General features: G+C 58.8%; 4 protein-coding genes across 4 annotated transcripts; all 4 read left to right on the plus strand.

Moving 5' to 3' along the window:
- Positions 1 to 664: 664 nt before the first annotated feature.
- LBRM_35_2460 (conserved hypothetical protein) lies at positions 665 to 1,777 on the plus strand (the record flags this gene model as incomplete). The annotated part of the gene is made up of 1 exon (XM_001568816.1): positions 665 to 1,777. The coding sequence occupies one exon, from the start codon at positions 665 to 667 to the stop codon at positions 1,775 to 1,777; it is 1,113 nt and encodes a 370-aa protein (XP_001568866.1).
- Positions 1,778 to 3,423: 1,646 nt separating this feature from the next.
- On the plus strand, positions 3,424 to 5,106 carry LBRM_35_2470 (vacuolar protein sorting-associated protein 45-like protein; the record flags this gene model as incomplete). Its single annotated transcript, XM_001568817.1, has 1 exon — positions 3,424 to 5,106. One exon carries the CDS (start codon positions 3,424 to 3,426, stop codon positions 5,104 to 5,106), a length of 1,683 nt encoding a protein of 560 aa, XP_001568867.1.
- Positions 5,107 to 7,287: 2,181 nt separating this feature from the next.
- Positions 7,288 to 15,159, plus strand: LBRM_35_2480 (conserved hypothetical protein; the record flags this gene model as incomplete). The annotated part of the gene is made up of 1 exon (XM_001568818.1): positions 7,288 to 15,159. The coding sequence occupies one exon, from the start codon at positions 7,288 to 7,290 to the stop codon at positions 15,157 to 15,159; it is 7,872 nt and encodes a 2,623-aa protein (XP_001568868.1).
- Positions 15,160 to 16,334: 1,175 nt separating this feature from the next.
- On the plus strand, positions 16,335 to 17,441 carry LBRM_35_2490 (putative developmentally regulated GTP-binding protein 1; the record flags this gene model as incomplete). The annotated part of the gene is made up of 1 exon (XM_001568819.1): positions 16,335 to 17,441. One exon carries the CDS (start codon positions 16,335 to 16,337, stop codon positions 17,439 to 17,441), a length of 1,107 nt encoding a protein of 368 aa, XP_001568869.1.
- Between the last annotated feature and the right edge of the window lie 1,343 nt (positions 17,442 to 18,784).

Below are 18,784 nucleotides of genomic sequence, written 5' to 3' on the forward strand. Positions count from 1 at the left end.
TCAACACGCAGCCCACCTCGATGCATGCGTGTCTTTCTCCCTCAACGTAGGTTTGTGCGGTCAGTGTGAGTTAGAGGGGGGGGGGTGGAGGAGATGGATAAGAGGTAGGGCTGTGAATATCTGCTCCGATAATGGACATGTGCATCAGCACTGTGGCAGCTGGTTACGTAGCCGCCGAAAGCGCCAGTTGTTTCCTCCTGTCCATTTCCGTTCCTCTCGCTCGCTTACTTCTGCTGCTTCCCTTCGGTTCCAGCCATTCTTCATTCCATACCCCCCCCCCTTCCCTCCCTCCCCTCCTCTCCTCTCTTCTCCAACCCTTCTTTCCATCTTCCGGACGACACAATCCGCTCACTCACATTTGCATCCCCCTCCCCCTCTCCCGCGTGTTAGGCAGTCACTTCAGAAACTGCGGCTTCCTGGGGAAGCGCAGAGACGCACCGTGCCAGGCGCTAATCGACGCCGCTCCATCTGACTCTTGTCCCCGGCGCGATACCACACATCAGTGTGCTGGTTCCCTTTTTCTCCTTCACTACCTCCATCATACTTCTCTTCTTGGAATCAGACAGTGCGCACCCGCACACCGACATACACATACACACACACACACCACGGCCAACAGCACCGAGCTCGTGGATAACCCTCGGCAGTTCTCCCTCCTCCAGCAATGTTTTGCGGCCATACTTTCTTAGTCTCTCTCGCAGCGTCGCCGCTGACGGTGGCAGAGCTTACGCGAAACGGTGCCCGTGTGGTGTACGACTTGGATGACAAGACTCCCGTCACGTGTGTCATCATCGCGGGCGGTAATCAGCTGGGCACTTCAGCGCGCTGCAGTCGTGGCTGGACGGAGGCAAATGGACTCCCCACATCAATGGAGAATCGCATCCGTGCCAGCCGCATCACAGTAGTCTACGAGCATTGGGTTCATGAGTGCCTGCGCAAAAGCCGTCTCTTGCTGCCGTGCCGGGACTACCCCGACACCATCGCCTACGATCCGTACTTATTTGCTGGTCTTCGCTTCACAACGACGCAGCTGCCGTTGCAGCTGAAAGCGAACATTATTGCACTCATGCAGTTTTACGGTGCCACGTACCACAACCACCTGCTAGACACGACAAACTTATTGGTGTACAGTCACATGCGTCTCTCACCCAATTCCCTGAGGCATGCGGTGTCTGACCCTCTTGCACCTCTCCCTTCCATTGCTGATCGTCGCGACACAGGGGCACAGTCGTCAATCAAAGAAGCAGAGGCAGCAAATACTTGTCCCGGCCAGCGATTGTCAACGGGGCCGTCTGGAGACAACCCTGCCGGGGCTGCTGTGCCATCCCTGACAAAGCTCGCCGTTGCGCGTCAACACGGCGTTACGTGCGTCACACCACAGTGGGTACAGCTGTGTCTGAACGCTGGCGAGCTGCAACCGGCAAGGTCAGCTCTAGCGCCCGCACCTCTCACTCGGACTCTGTCGCCTCCTTCCACCAACTCCAGCGCAACAATGAAGGCTGACGCATCAGTGTCCAACGTGACTGATGCCAACGAGCTTTTTCACTGTGATGAGGAAGTGGAACAATGGATCAGCGACGTACTCATGTGCACACCGCACTCTGGAGGCGCCACCACGGATGCGTGCGCAGTTCGCCTCTACGGACCGTCGTGGTGCACGATCCCTGGACAAAAGGAGGAGGTTGCAGCAGCGCGTGAAACGCTCCAACTAGCGGCGCAGCTCTGCTCCTCTGGTACGTCAGCCTCGAAGACACGAAAGCGTCGTCGTGCATACTGACGAAATGCAGAGGAAAAAAGCACCGAGAAGGCGCCGATGGGAAATGGAGTTGGTGGGGCCGCCTCTGGTGTCCCCTTCCTCTCCCTCCCCTCACCCCACATATTGCGTATTGAATCGTTTGTGTGCTACATGCCCAGCCCCTCTATACAGGCCAAGAAGAGAGATCGATGGTGCGGCGTGGCAGGACTCCATAGAAGCAGAAAAGAGTAGGTGCAAAGGGCATCATAGAAGCACGCGCACGTGCACGCACACATGTGCCATAGATGCATTCGCACCTTCACGCATAGAAAAAAGCGTAGGTCAGAAAAATGGGAAGCGGGAAGGGATGAAACGAAACGAAGCGAGGGAAAAAATGCTCAGAAGCGCAGCAGCAAAAGGAGCTGTTGTGCGTGTGTTTTGCCTTGCTCGCGTGAATCTTATGTGATTCGCCAGGGCCCCTTCCTTTTCCTCGCCACCCCCCCCCCTACATTTCCCCTCCGGCATCCTTGCATAATGCCCCCGCCTTGTGATTGGCGCCGTTGTTTTGATGAGGGGATGGGCAATACCTCCTCTTTACTTCTTACTCTCTGGGGGATCACGCGTCAGTGTTGTCTTGGTGTTTTTCCCTCCCTCGTGGACTGCGCACAAACTCTCTGAGCTGCGTGAGGTCGGATTTCTTTGTATGGTCCGTCGTGTGTAGCTCAATTTCGCCGCACATTTCACCCCCGTTCCTGACCGTCATTGAACTCTTCACACGCGCGTCAGGCGCTGTTAGCGGAGACAAGAAGTACAGGCAAAAACACTGAAGTAGCGAACCACACTTAGTGATGGGCCCAGGCCCGCAGGCCTTTTTCGTGCCCCGCCCCCTCCCCCCCCCCTCTAAAGGAGGGGGGCTTCGGAACTCGCGCGACCAGAGGATCGCACAGCTTGCCTCTTCATATGGCCCTTCTCTCTCTCTCTAGGCGCCTGTCTCCTTTTTTTCTCTTCTGCACTGACTCTCTGCACTCTGCTTGATAAGGGTGTTGAATCGATGATGCTCCGCGCACTTCTTCCTCCGTCTCTGTCGCCCTCCCTTCATATATCTCCTCTTTCGTCAACCTTTCCACTGTGCTGTGTGCCTACCAAGCACTTTGGTGCATGGCTTTCGTGTCGACGTGCATCCCGCAGATCGCACTGGATTTCCTTCCTCTTCCGCCACTTCTTCGCTTCCTCTTTCACTTTCTCACATCGCTGCGGTGCTCGTGTACACACAACTCCAAGGACACCTTCACAGACCTCTGCACACGCCTTTTTAGTTGCACGCCTTTTCTCCCTTCGCGCCTGCGCCGCTCTCTGTAAAGGCAAGCTGCCTTCTGGTAGTTGTGTTTTGGGGGGGAGGGGGCCACCTTCACTGTCGATGCTGCTCTAAAGGCACACAACATCCACCCCGCTCAAACCATTCCCCACGGAGGCTTAACGCCTTTACTCAAATTGGCCGGCTCAGAGAGTCGACCGTCATTCCTTTTTTCGTAGCCATAACAATGAATGCGCAGGCGACACTCAGAAACTTCTCCAGCACGCTGCGGGCGGCGGGCGGCGGGGCCGCCCACCTCACTGCGTCAGCTGCCATCTCGTCCTCCTCGGCGCTTGCAGCATCGAACAACTTCTTTTCCCTCATCGACGCCTACATGAACTGCATCCTGGCACGTGATACGGATATGAAGGTCCTCCTCGTAGACGATTATGCATTGCCGATGATAGCTACTGCCTGCTCGCAGACGGAGTTGCTCAAGCACAAGGTGTACCTTATCGAGTCCCTTAACAGTGCGGCGCGACAGCGGAACTTGATGAAGATGCTGCGGTGCTATATTCTTCTGCGGCCACGTCTCGCGAGTGTGGACGCGGCGTGTGTGGAGCTGCGCATGGCGAAGTACCGCAGCTACCACATCTTCTTCTGTGGCACAGCCACCGCGGAAATGCTGGATCGCCTCGCACATGCTGACAACGACTCGCTCGTGGAGCAGGTGCAAGAGGTGTTCTGCGATTTTAACGCCGTCAATAATGACGCCTTCGTTCTGGAGACGCCGCCGCCGCAGTCGCTTGTGTCTTCATTCATGTCTGCCTCGCAGGTGCGCCGACTGGCGGAGGGGCTGGCCTCGCTCATGGTGGCGCAGCGCCGGCGACCCTACATTCGCTACCAGAAGAATAGCCCGTTTGTGCAGCGCCTCACCGCAGAGCTGGTGGAGGTCCTGAAAAGTGACACCAGCCTGTACGACTACCCAACGCGGGACACGGTGTTGCTGCTGTTGGACCGCAGCGACGACCCGCTCACCCCGCTTCTCACCCCATGGACCTACCAGGCAATGCTTCACGAACACATCGGGCTGCGCTCCAACACGCTCAAGCTGCCGGCAGACGTGCAAGGAGCCGAGAAGGAGGGCTACGTCTTCTCCGAACATGATGACTCGTTCTTCGCCAACAACATGTTTAGCAACTGGGGCGACCTGTGCAACAGCGTGAAGAAGTACGTCGACCAGTGCAAGGCAGCGCTGAATCTTGACCGCCCCACCGCCACCCTCGAAGAGCTCAAGGATTTCATGCAGAAAATTCCGCAGACGCAGAGTCTCACCGGGTCCGTCACGAAGCACACGACCGTGACCACGTATCTCTCCAGTGTCATCAAAAAGCGCAACCTGCTGGAGGTCTCTCTATTAGAGCAGGACATGATCGCCTCTTCGGACCAGCGTAACCACTGGGCACGCCTGCAGTCCATCGCGTCGAGCGCCAGTACAAGCCAAGATGACCTCACGCGCCTCTGCCTCATCTACCATCTTCGTTATGAGCAACCCAGCGGCGCATCGCAGGTGACACCGTACCTCGACCGCGTCAACTCCAACTACGCCCTGCTCCTTAGAAAACTGCGGCAGTACTACGGTCATCACCGAGCCACCGATCGCCTGTTTGCCGCAACCGGTGTCATGGCAAAAATTGTGAAGACGTTTGTGGATGTCGGAAACATTTACACTCAGCATGAGCCTGTCCTGAAGCGCACCCTGCAACAGCTGTACAGCGGTCAGCTCGACACTGCTTCGTACCCGTACCTGGAACAGTCGACCTCCTCCTCCTCCTCCGGTGGCGGCACGCTGAACGCGGAGTACAAGCCAACGGAGGCGATTGTGTACATGTGCGGCGGGTATACATTCGAGGAGGCAGCGCTCGTACGTAGCATAAACGCCCGCACCGCGTACAAGCCGACTGATGCAGCCTCGTTTGCAGCCGGCGGAAGTAGCATCAAGGCATCAATCGGCGGCGAAGCCACTCTCAACACGCACTCGTTCCTGAATTTGCTTGAACAGCTGTCGCCTTCGTAAGAGACCGGTGGCGAGCTGCAGCTGCCGCAACTAGGACTGCCGTAGCCCCGAGGGCTGGTGTGGCCTACCTGCCTGTTTCTGTGTGTGGGTGTCCCTGAAAGAAGTGCCTCCCCTGCTCAAACTGTGGCTTCACGTCATCGTTGCACCTTACAGCGGCATCCTGCTCGTTTCTTTTTGCTCTTAACATCCTCTCCGATTGAGCCCTTGCGATTACCACGACGGCGTTTTACGTGTGTCGCTCAGCATGCCGCTGTCGAGCACAGCTGACAGGGTGTATCGCATCCAGGCAGGCGATCCGCAGGTGAGAAGGGGCAAGAATGATGGACAGAAGAGGCGCGAGGAGACCCACACTGATCAGCTTCAATGTGCACGTGCGCGAAATGTGCGGCACCTCCCACATCCGAACAGGTGCGCCGATGCGGCACGGATGCCGGAAGCATGACGAGACCATCCCGAATGACACCATCGAGTCCCCCAGACTCCCATGTGAGGAGTTGCCACATCACATTATGGGATGCTGCGGCTTGGAGCGACGGGGCGTGAAACACAGCACGCAGGCAGGCTACAGACTCTTAGAGGGCCCCTGACCCGAGGCTGACCACATTACTCCTTGAGCTCATCCGGCATGTGCCCGGCCTACTCCCATGTTACCCGCACGACAGGCGCCACTGCCCCCGTTCTCCAGCAGAGCCCTGGAGAGGGCCCGCTTGGATCGCGGCGTGCAGTCCATCCGAGTCCGTCTGGCGCCAATCACGCTGCACGTATGTGAAAGGGGGATGGGGAAGGACGGGAACGAGTCCGTCAAGGCGCACGGCCCGATTCGTCGGCAGGGCGGCTCGTCCCAGGCGGCCAGGGCCCAGCCACAGTGCAACAGAGGCGTAGGTGCGCTGTGACGGTGTGTGTGCGTGTACGTTTGGTGGCCTGCTCGTGGCCCAATGACACGTTAAAGATTATTATCTTTTACGCACCGCACTTTCGTTGTTGCTTTGCCTTTCTTTGCTTGCAATCCCGCACTTACTTGCCGCGCGCTCTTCCCCCTCCCCCCTCTCTCCACTCCATCACGTATGCACGCACACATACACGCGCGCACCTGTACTGGCGATTCCGAGTGAGCGGTGTCTCGTCTCTGCACGGGTCTGTTGGGGGAGGGGAGGGGGGGCGTCACAGCACCGTTTTTCGTTTTTTCCGCCCGTTCGTCTGCCCCTTATGCCGGCCACTCACGCGCTATTGTCCGTTTCTTCTTTTTTTTGCCGGCTCTGGAATGGTCCACATCGCACAGTGCAATAGAGGGTAGGCAAGCGAATGAGGAGGGCAGGGGCAGGAGAAACCATCACGCCGCCAACCTTTCCAGGCTACGAAGAAAGAATAAACACACACACACAAAGAAAAAGGCGAGACAGCCACTCACCAGTGCCTCCTCACTCGCCGGCACCCCTCCTCCTCTCCCTCACCCTCACTTCTTCCCCTCTCCGGCGCGAAAAGAACGCTCGACAGGCATCGAAGCACATTTTGGGCTTCGCTTCACCCAACCCTCTTCCCCTCTTTCCACGGCTCTTCCCTAAAGCACACGCACATGCAGTTAATGCACTGGAACCGTGAACCCAGCCCCCCTCCCTCCCCTCCCCCGCACCCCCCGCACCTCCCTTTGCGACGGGCACTCAGCGATTGCGTTGTAGCCGTGGTCGGTTGTTACGCACACTGCTGTGCGGAACAGAGCGGATTCCGACACACGTCTATACCCTCACAGAAATTCACAAGCACATACATATACTCACCATACAAAATTACACGCGCTTACATGGGCTACACCAGGCACGTGCACCTCTGCTATGGATAGAGAAGAGAAAAGGGAGAACCCTTCTGACTGTGTTTGCTTCCCCATTCTCCTGCCGCTGTGCAGTCCGAGGGGGCGGCAGTGATGTGCCAGCTGCCATGCTACAGAAGAGGATAAGATTACGTAGACCCCGAAGCCCAAAGTGCACGAACTCGTTGTTGTTTTCTTTTGGAAACCCTGTAGAAAAAAAAGAAAAACGAAGCGTATAGAGGGAGAGAGCGGGAGCGCGAACAAGGTGACACTCACGCAGCGGAAGCACCAGCACAGCGGTGGTGGGGGGTGCTCTCGTTTGCTCTCCTTGAATTCGCGTGTATCGCTATCCTCGCTCGTTCCGTCGCGCTAAGATAATGGACGAAGGTGATTTCGCGCTGCCACCCTCATCGCACAGCGATGGCGTTCCTCGATCACATGGGTCGCACCCCAATCCACCGCATACCACGTCGGAACGGTGCCCAGCACCGCTTCTTCCGTCAGATATGGCGCACCGGACCGCCCCCTCTACCTTATTCGGTGCACCGGGAACACCGGTGAGCGTGTTGAACCTCGTTACCGCGCTGCCGCTTCTGTTGTCGTTGGACCACTCCCATTACACTGCGACGCTGAACAGTGCGCCGGAGGGCGTGCTGGATACCTTAACCGCATCGGCTGCCTGCGGTGGCGGTCGCCTTGAGCCGCTGAGCTGGACGATGGCTGTCACCGATGCTTCCACTGCTGCGGTGCGTGCGGTACTCTACGCTCGCGGAACGCCGTCTTGGCAAGCGAAGAGACGACGACTGCGGCAACTTGCGCTCGACTCGTTCTTTCGCTCAACCGTGTCGACTCGCATCTCGCTGCGCCGCGAGCGCGCTCCTGAAGGCGGAGACGGTGTGCGTGAGGCAGTGGCACAGCTGCTGCTCCACACACGCACTGTCATGTCGGATGTCTCGCCGACACAAGCGTATTTGGTTGACTTTTTCGCAGCCCAGATTATGTGCGGTGTGCGCAGTGCTGCTGCCGCCGTGGCAAACTCACCGTGCGCAGCCGCAGCCAAGGCAATTCATGAGCCAGTTGACGGACTAGGTGGGCAGGCGCCGAGCCGCGCATCCGCCTCCACAGCAATGATGAAGGAGCGGGCAAAGCCGACCTTTGGGCAGCGCAACATTATGAAAAGCGGCGACTCCGCCTCAACCTCGGCCACCGCGTTACCGCGCCATGACCAAGATGATATGGCCAACTCATATGCCTCTGCTACCATTGCTGAGCAGCTGCTCTATATCATTCTCCGCACGAGCATTGCAGCGAACACACCGCGGCGGTCGATCGTCATGTGCGGTGATGACACGCCCGCGCTCCTAGCAGATGGACTGCGTACACCGCCGCAAAGTACCACCGGTACCACTGCGCTGACCTCAGCTCCTCTCTCCATGGCATGGCCTTCCGTTGTCGGCAACCTAACGCGCACAAAATCACGGTTAGACAACTTCAATTACGCCGGCCCCGCGATGCTATCTTCGAAAAACGAGCAATCAATATACCATTACTCTAACAGTGCTGGCGCTGTACGCCCAGCTGCGGCGTTGCCATACCAACCGTATTGCTGGCTAGCGCCATCGACAGTGGCGCTGGTGGAGCGCTCACAGGCGCTGCGCCGACAACAGCGCTGGACGTGCGACCTCGATCCGGTGGTCGAGGCCACCGTAGCTGGAAAGGGTTTATGCACCCGCAGTAGCCACTTGTCTGGGGGCGCTGGCACCCGCTTCACTGCTGTCGTATCGTTGCTCGACAGTGTGCGTAGCTCGTGGACTCCTCTACCTGGCATGGCAGACAGCGACGATGCCGCTGCGTTGACGGCTCTTGTGCACAACAGCGGGCTTCCGTTTGCCACAACATCACCCTCAGCTGCGCTGAACGTGGCACGCGAGGCGGGACCCGCAACTCGCTTCGGTGGTTTCCACTGGGGACAGGCGATGATGGTGGTGGAAGACCCTGCCGTCGAGGCCCTCTTTGCAGCCGACTGCGCTCATCGCATCAGTTCACACCGTACTGAGGCCGATGGTGTCCCCGACAATGAAGAGGCAACACCGACAAAGCAGCATGAGGCCGAGTCTGTGACAGCCGCTCTGCCCGCGTGCCGCACCCCTTTCGTATCCTGCCAGCCGTTGTACGACAGGGTTCTATACGCGCAGGTGCACCTGGCCCTGCACTGGTGCACCGCTGGCCTTGCTGATCCATTTTGTCTCACCGATAGTGACAATACGGCTGGGCCAAACCTACCGGCGCTGCGCGTTCGCAAAGAGTTTTATGCCCGCCCGTTGCAGACCAAATGTGGCGCCGGGACAGCCGCTGCCGCCACTGCCATCAGTGGTTTAACCTCCTTGTTGGAGTGGGGCTGCTACTACGGAACGCTGCTGCGTCGTCTTCACCGTCTGTGCGACCTGGCTGACGACGTCACGCTGCGCGGCACTCTCGGCAGCTACGGCCGCTGTGCCATGAACACCTTGCGCCTCCTGCTGTGTTTGCTGCAGCGACAGATCGGGGAACTGGCAGACCAGGCAGGCGGGCCGCACGAACTAAGCTTTGCAGAGCTACTTACAGCACAACAAAGGCTGCAGCGCGCAGTGGAGCAGGTGGAGGTGCTTGCGGCGTTTTTCGGCGTCCCGGCGGCTGCGGCTGCCCCGGCAACGCTTCGGCACGCACCAGCAGCGCCCGAAACATGGGACCCCTTTGACGTCCTCCAAGATCGATGCTCATCGGCGTTACTTCTCTCGCGCTTGTACGAGTGCTTCAGCGCACGTCACGTCGACGCGCTTGGTCAGCACGGCAGCACTGCCACACACTACCACGAGCTTCAGCAGGAGCGGCTCGCTGAAATGCTCATATCGTTTGGCGGTGAGGGTAGTGACGAGACACCGCTGCAGGTGAAGACCTGGGGCGGCGGCGTCCACCAGCAGCGGCAGAAATTTCGAGCTGCCCTGGCTGCCGTTGAATCGGCGGCGGCGCCTCCCAGGGTAGAATTCTCACCCCTCGGCGCCGACAACAAGGAGGGTGCGTGGGAGCTGCAGCGCAAGGACCTGCTCAGTGACTCCATCGACGCCATCGGGATCCTGCTTCGCGCCGTTCTGCGTCCTCTGAATACGATGCTGCACCGCTGGCTCACGGCAGGCGAGCTGGCCGATCCGTATGACGAGTTCTTTGTGGTGTCGTCCCACGGCCAGACGCACAGCGGCTTCGCCTTGGAGCCGTCACCACAGCGGCTACCAGTATTTCTCTCGGTTGCAGCTGCCACAGATCTTCTTCACGCCGGAGTAAGCCTGCGGGTGCTTCGAGCAGCTGCTTCGCAGGTGGTGCTCAGCGCCCAAAAAGACGCGCGCCGACTGGAGGCCATGGCAGAGGTCAATGAAGCTGCGGCCGAGGACTATGCAGAGGAGCTGCTCGATACGCAGACGCTGCGACGCGCGATCGAACAGTTTATCGAGCGACTCGTACACGGAGCACCGACAGCAGATGCAGCGCACGATGTGGGACGCGCGGAGACTGGTGCAAACGACGATGGCGATGCCGAAGACGCGGCCCTATTGCCGCTGCTGCCGCGTGTCGACGTAATGTCGTCATACGGCGCCATCAACTGGTGGAAGGGGCACTACCAGGCCTGCACTGGTGTCTTGCTTGAAATGGTGGAGGCCGCGAATCCCAGGGAAGGCGGCGGCCAGGATAGCCCTGCGGAAGCTGCACCAGACCCGTCACTGTGGCTGCAAGCCGACGAGGAGGCGGGATTGTGTGCTGCTGGAGAGGCGGCAGCGGGAGGGAAAGAAAGGGCAGATGACGCTGCTTCTTCCGAAACTCACACTGGTCGTGTCGATACGTCCCTCCTCTGTTCCGCCGCTGCACGGGCCGCATGTGATGCAGGGAAAGGTGAACCAGACGATCACCATCTTCGTCACTTTCCTCATGACGCGGCTGTTTTCCCACCAAAGGAGTCGATGGGTGAGGTGCCGTCGTACGTCACCATTTTCATGAACTCCGACGAAGAAGAGGACCATGGTGTTTACTCGGGGATGGCGAGAGCAGCAAACGGGCGGCAGGAGGTGGACAACGCCTCTCTCGCTTCCTCATCTCCTCGCTCCTCTACAACTGCGACGAGTGTGCTTGGTCTGCGCCGCATCGCCGGTTCCCGCTTCTCTACCGGCACAGCAGTGAGCTCGACGACCTCGTCGCGTGGTACCATGGCCCTCTATGGCGCCATCACAGAGGAGCTACGTCAAGTCTCGCTGCTCGAGCAGCAGACGGAGGCAGACCTTGGCCAGTCCCGCCACACGCTCCGCGCCGAGTTTGACGCCCAGCTGTGGCGCCGTCGACGCGAAGGCCGGCTGAGTGATTGGAAGGCCCAACGACTGGCGCTACGGCTGCGGCGAGTGCGCGCCATGGAGAGCATCGTTGATGAGCTGCGAGATGTGTACATGATACGCGCTGTCGGGCACGCAGAAGTCCAAGGAGCAGCGTCGCACTCCGTCGAGGAAACTGAACAACACGGCACGGACGGAGAGCCTTTCACCCCCAGCGCTGCAATCGCGCAGATGCGTGCCGTGGTGCCGCTTCACCAGCTGCCGCCGTCGCGCGTCGCACCGCCGGTGATCCTGTACGCCGTGCCAGACTACGAGGATGGCGTCGATGGCATGACCGGAGGGAGGCGTGGCAGTCGTGCCTTCGCTAGTCGTCCGCGCCGCACGAGCTTTGCGGCAAACCCCACCATCGTGGAGCTGCCAGCGACATCGGGGATGCGTCGTCGAGTAAGCGCGCACGACACTCTTCAGTCATATGGGCGGAAGTGGCGCTCTCCCAGCGCAAGTGCACTGTTCATGAATAACTGCCCAAGGCCACCAGGGTCACCGCCGCTGTCGGGGCTCACGCCAAGGCGAGGGTCCGCGGCACCAGCCAGCACTAGGGGCGTCGCGCTCACCGACGCGCTGTCAGACGGAGCTAGTGTGCAGAAGAGCGAGGGCGGTGGTGTGGGACCAGCGGTCATTCGGCAGCTGCGTGATGTCGACCCAGCCGCCCTGTCAGCGTTTGGCGTTATGGAGAAGAGAGGCCTTGTTGGGCCGGCACACGGCGCTGTCGCGTCGTTTGCTAGGCCCTCCGCTTCGACTCTTTGGCAAGTCCCGCTGTCGCAGTCATCGCATCAGCGCTGCGAACAAGTCGAGGCGGCAATGCTGAAAGAGCACGCAGAGATGGTTGCTGCTGTTGCAACGGAGGAAGCGCACGCAGAGGCGGTGCGGCGCGACGAGCTAGGGTACGCCCACCCAGATGCGCTCTTCAGAGTGGCGGACATCAACGACGATGAGTTCTTGCTGCTGCGCACTGGCCCTAAAAGCTACGCGCGTCGTGAGGCAGAGGAAGCGGCGCTGGCAGAGCTTGCAGCACGACAAGCACAGCTGGCCGCTTGCACAGTTGATGATCCAGAATACCTTCGTCAGTTGGCTGCTGCTGCTGCGGTTTTGACAGACCCCTGCTGCAACGGTCCTAAGGACAGCACCGCAGCGCCAAAGCGGTGCCTCTCGACTCAGAAGCTCTCTTCAATGCCGACCAAAACAGAACGTGATGCCGCGGCATGTGACGATCGCGCCGAGGAGGATGTCGGTGCGGACGACAGTGCAACTCAGCTGAGGAGGAACTCGGATCTACCCCCGGCGCTAGATTCTGCGTGGCAGCAAGATGATCCACAGCGAGGCTGGCGTGAAGTGAGGACGTCGATGACGAGGACAGCAGCCATGGGGAAGAGCTTCACAGACGAGTTGTGGTCGTGGACCGCAGGGGAGCCGCATCGCTGGTACTTTGACGACCTCACCCCGCTGCACCACGTTCTCATCGGTGCGGAGGTGGACCGCGCACTTCTTGTCGACCTCGCTCTCACCTGCGACGAGGCGGAAGCGTTGCAACGCTGCAGCGGGTACTACCGTGCGCTTGGCCAGTACACAGCCAACTTCCTCACGCACAAGGCGCTGCAGCTAACGCTGTTGCCGCCTTACGGCTCTCTCTACCGCCTCACAACGCAGTTTCTGGACGTTTGCTTGCTGCAGAAGGCGCCGATTGCCATGCGCCTCATGGATGCCTGGATAACATGTGTCGACACCGCACTGGAAGTGATGGCAGAGGCTGAAGAGCCGGCGATGGTGCACTCAATCATAATGGGGGAGACGCGGCTGTCGGCGTTGGCGGCGCTCAAAGACACCCGGCAGGGGGTGACGGTGGCCGACGCGCTCTCCTCCCTCAACTCTGCCTTCCAGCGTGAGTGGGCAACATGTGTCACGAATGGGGAATTGACGGTAAAGCTGGAGTGGAGGCTCACATCAAAAGACGACGAGGGACATGAACGGCTTGACTCTTCAGGAAAGGCTCTCGAGAGTGCTGTCGGCTTCACAGAGGGCGACGGTGCAGCTGAGGAGGGTAGCTGGAACGCCTCCAGGGCTTCCCGTCTGCCACACCCATCGACGCCTTCATCGCACGACAACGCAGAGAAAGTGTCAAGGTCGCTGTCTCCCATTCAATCCTTCCTTGCCTCGCTCAGCCTGGTGGCGGTGAGCCCGTGGTGCAGTGGAGCTTGGTTGCTGCCTGATCACACGCTGCATTGCACTGGCGCCATCTTTCGCACGCTCCTGTTTTGGAAGAGCGCGGAGCGGATCGTGCTGCATGCGTGGCGCACCGGCATGGATAGTGGCATCCCCAGCGTCTTCTTCTTCTGCACTGTCGTGCGTCAAGTGTTGGTGTCCAGCCTTCAAGAGACATTGTGGGGCCAACTGGGAGAGCTGACGACGGCATACCGAAAGAGTCTGCAATTCGAAGCCGGAGTGCTCTACACGTACAGTGCCCTTGAGAGCTTCACAATTGACCACGCTGCATTCTTGCGCGAGTGCGAGTTCTACATGCTGTGTGGTCCGCAGTTCCAGCGCCGTGTCCGCCCTGTGTTACAGGCGATGGTGAACACCGTCGAGGAGGTGGAGCGCGCGCTGCGGTTGGCACAGGTGTCGATACGCGTCGCACAGCGCCAGTACATGGCCACCTTCTACTTCATGGTGAAGAGTGGAAGCAGCAGCAGCAGCGGTAGTGACAGTGACGGATGCACGGAGGCCGACTGCTGCCGGGAAACAAAGGGACGACCAACAGTGATGTCAGCACCTCGGCACGTCTTTACCCCCTCGCGGTGGTCTCGGCGAGCACGGATGGAGCAGGGCGTCGGGAAAGTGCAGGGCGGTGACGGTGTTTCTCGGGCCTCCCCTTGGTACCTTCGACCCCTTGAAGACGCCTTGGCACACCACTCCAAGGCGCCCTCGCCACCTGAAGCAACTGGCAGTGAGCCCACTGTTGCGACTGCACATGATACAAATCCTAAAGCCGACCTCGACAGTGCTCGCACACCGCCCAGGGGCGCCGCAAAGGGGAAAAGGGGGCGAGCAGCGCAAGCGGAGCGGTCACCGTCTTCGGCTCTCAGCAGCGCCACGACAGCGCGCTCCTCAACCCCAGTGGTCGACAAGCCGCTGTTTTCTGTGATGAGCGCTGCCGGCAGTGGTGAGGAGACACGTCGCGATGGCAATCCAGCTCCCACCGCAGTATCACGCAAGAAGCGCCGCCGTGGAGGTAGCCAGCCAGTCGGTGCTCGCCGACCTACCGCTGGCGCAGCAGCGCCAACGGCCATGGCGCCATGGGCTTCCGCGGCTGCGCCGCGCTTACAAACTCGGAGGTACAGCTGGAGTGCTGGCAAGACAACGCGGCAGTCCGCTGCTTCAGCCCCGGCGTCAGCATCGCCGGCGACGGGTGCTGCAAAAACGAATACCTCAGCACTGAAGCGACCCTATCGCAGCCGCCACCACGGGAAACGGCTCTCCCCAGCGGAGCGCGAAGAGCGGCGCATCAAGCTACGCGCGATTGCAGAACGCAAAATCAAAGAAGAGGTGGAACATCAGCACCGACTGATGCGCGACATGGCCTCTCTTCATCTACGTCGCTTTGCACTGCTCACTCAATCCCTGCGCGATGCGTTAGCAGAGGTGATGGTGAAGGAAAATGTGAAGGGTATGGAGGAAGAAAGCATTGCTGCTGCCGCCGCCGCCATAAGCGATGGCGCGTCGTTGAAGTCGATCAAGGACCTGCACAAGGCACAGCGACAGCATATGAACCGCTACGCCTACATCTCGACAGTGCTCCAACGGCTCGATGCACTGATCGAAGTGATGGCCGCCCAGGTCTAACCTCTGCCCCTATAAAACAAGTGCATGTGTGGGGGGGGGGGGGGGTGAAACGTCCGGTAGTTGTCTCGTCAAGGCAAACGTGGTGCTTAGGGCCACTACGGTGACGAGGATGTGATGGTGTTTTGCAAGCTTCTCTTTCCCTTTCTCAGCTCGTGCTTTATGTGTTTTGCCGAGATGATTGAACTTTTCTTTCCAGTATTGTGCTGGTCAGTCTTCTGCGTGGTGGCCAAACAAGGGTCATGGGGAAAAAAGGGAAAGGAAGTACAAACTCGTTTACCCCTTAAATGCCCGCTATCCTGGGAGGGGAGGAATACGTTCTGCATACGTCCACAAGCCTATGTGAGCTCCCCTTTAGCCCATCCGTTGTGCCGGTCGCTCTCTCTCTCTCTCTTGGTACGTTGGCAGAATGTATTTGAGGGACGGGATGAAAAAGGTGGGGGATGAGTGCGGTCTGCAGGCGTACTAAGTCTCTGTCGCACGAATCACTGACTCTGCGTCAGTGACGTATCCTTCCCTTCTTTTTTTCCCTTATCGGCGTCTTCGAATATGTCGCTCGCCTTTGCTGAGAAACCGGTGGGATTCACGTGGCTCTCTTCTCCCTTTTCCGTTCCCCCCGCCTCACCCCTTCACTTTGCTCTCTCCCTCTGCCTATCTCTCTCTTTTGTGTCTACTACACGCTAACACACATGCACGTGTCACATGTGCGCTGTTCTGGCCGTGCTTAGATGTCTGAGGAGCAGGTGTTCCTGTAGCAGTCTCGAGAATCACCGCCATTGCCCACTTCCCCAACACCCCAACTCTAACTGCTTCCTCTGCCCTCATCCCCCAGTGTTCTGTAAGGTGTCTGCACGCCTCCTCGCTCTCTACTTCTCTCGCGCCGCAGCAAGAACTCACCTGTACGCATGCTCTGAGAGCTCCCCACACACACACACACACACAGTCTTGCCTTTAACGTAACCGAAATCCACCTAACATCTCCTTATCTCTCCCCCTTCATCAACACCACGATTCCCCTACGCAGGGCCCCTCGGTGTGTCAGCCACCATTACCGACACGCAACAGAAACCTCCGCATTCGCTGATAGAGATTACACTCTGCCCCCCCCCCTCTCCCTTTATTTTCCCTTTCTCACATACCACCTTCATTTTTTGTGTGTCTGTGCACTCGCAGCGAAAATGTCGTCCTTGCAGAAGATCAACGATATTGAGGCGGAGCTCGCCCGCACGCAGAAGAACAAGGCCACCATGGCCCATATCTGCGCTCTCAAGGCCCGTCTGGCGCAGCTGAAGCGCGAGCTCATCGCATCCGAATCGAAGAAAGGCGGCGGCAAGGGCGAAGGGTTCGACGTACAAAAGACTGGCGATGCTCGCATTGGCTTTATCGGCTTTCCGTCTGTCGGTAAGTCGACGCTGCTGTCGAAGATGACCTCGACGCACTCCGAGGTGGCCGCGTACGAATTCACTACGCTGACCTGCGTGCCTGGTGTGGTGAACTACCGCGGCGCCAAGCTGCAGATGCTGGACCTGCCCGGCATTATTGAGGGTGCTAAGGACGGTAAGGGTCGCGGTCGGCAGATCATTGCGGTGGCCCGCACCTGCTCTCTCATTCTCATCGTGCTCGACGTTGTCAAGCCGCTGCAGCACAAGCTCATCATTGAGCGTGAATTAGACGGCTTCGGCATTCGGCTGAACAAGTCGCAACCGGATATTGTGATTCGCAAGAAGGATCGCGGCGGCATCAGCATCTCCTCGACGTGTCCGCTCACACAGCTTGACCAGGAGACGATCAAGACCATCTTGGGCGAGTACCGCATGTCAAACGCAGACGTCACATTCCGCGGTGACTACACGGCCGACGAGCTCATCGATGCAATTGAGGGGAACCGCGCGTATATCCCAGCCATCTATGTGCTGAACAAGATTGACCAGATCTCGATCGAGGAGCTCGACATCATCGCCCGCATTCCGCACAACTGCCCAATTTCTGCCCATCACGAGTGGAATCTGGACGGTCTTCTCGAGTGCATTTGGGATCACCTCAACTTTATTCGCGTGTACACAAAACCAAAGGGTCAAGTGCCGGACTACGACGCGCCGGTCATCCTCAAGAAGCTCCCGCAGCCGTCGGTCGAAGGCTTCTGCAATCGCATTCACAGGCAGCTGATGCGCAACTACAAGTATGCGTGGGTGTGGGGCTCGTCTGTCAAACACCAGCCGCAGCGCGTGGGCAAGGACCACCTGCTGGATGACGAGGATGTCGTGCAGGTGGTGAAGAAGGTGTAGAAACAGAAGAGAAAAATAGGCACCTAAGCGACGATGTGAGGAGCGACGAAGGTGCACCCGTGAGGGATGTCGCAGGCTGAGTCACACACACACACACACACACACACACACACACGAAAGTGATGAATCGTATGTGGCAAAGAAACGCGTACCGTGCGTGAAGCCGATCAGTGAAGCAACCGTGCATCCCGCCAGCGCTTTACCGCGTTTGCGTGCTCCTTCTTCTTTGGAATGATGCCCCTACCTAGGGTCGGCGTGGCTTACTTTGGTGTGGACTTGAACGTGAGCGGACGAATTGGACTGCTTCGAAAAAATGACGGGCATACTTAGTGTGAGTGTCTTTGTGTGCACGCACTGTCGACTGGGGAGATGAGGTGGACACCGACATCATGCAAGAGATACGTGAGCGGTGCTGCGGTCCGAGAGAAGAGGGGTGCGTGCGAAGTGACATCAAGCGGCCAGAGAGCGTCTCCGAATGCGTGGTAGCGCGGAGTTATCGCGTGCGTGTGTGTGTTGAATAGTGCAGGCGGGCGCAGAAAAACAACCTTCGCTTTTTCATGGGTGAGGGCACCCCACACTACGACGCACACACACACACCATTTCCACCACTCTGGCGGCCGCCGTGGGCACACGCACATCTTTAGCCACGCACGCACGCTCATTCTCTCCCTCTCCTTCTCTGCTGTTGCCTGCCTCGTCCTTGCTTCGCCTCCCACCACCACCACCGCTACTTCCACTTGGCCGGCGCCAAGTCGAGTTCTGTACAGAGTCGTTCACTATCTGTTTCCTTCCTTCGTACGCTTCGTAGACGACTGTTATGACCAGGGTTGTCTGCGCCGCGTCATACACACACACACATGCATGCACGTCGCCGCCGCATCATTATCGAACAGGCGAGTTGACTGCCGGTTAATGTCTCCGTGTAGGGAGGAGGCCCCCTCTTTCCGCCTCTTTGAGTACTTTTCTCTTTTTTCTTCTTCAGTGGTATGTTGGCCTTCTGCTTATATCCGCGCCCCTCTGCGTGTCTGCGCTTACGCGTGTGTGTATCTGCGGGTGTGTGTGTGTGTGTTTGCGTGCGTCGTTCAATCCAGCTTACATCTCCATCGCCAAGGGGCAATGTTTTATGCCCGCTCTCTGAGGAGAAAAGGCGAAAAGAAGAGTAATTAAGAGTGCTGTGGTGGCACCCACCACTCGACCCCGTTGCTGCGAGCGCGGGCACATGTCCTGTCAGAAGCCGCCTCTCCTCTATCGCCCAAGGAAACGGCTGTGAGGCACATCCAGGGTGGGGATATGGAACAGGAAAGGGTTCGCACAAGCCACACTCCCACTTACGGTGACATTC

The sequence above is a fragment of the Leishmania braziliensis genome, chromosome 36 (assembly GCF_000002845.2).
Source record: "Leishmania braziliensis MHOM/BR/75/M2904 complete genome, chromosome 36".
Lineage (NCBI taxonomy): Eukaryota > Euglenozoa > Kinetoplastea > Trypanosomatida > Trypanosomatidae > Leishmania > Leishmania braziliensis.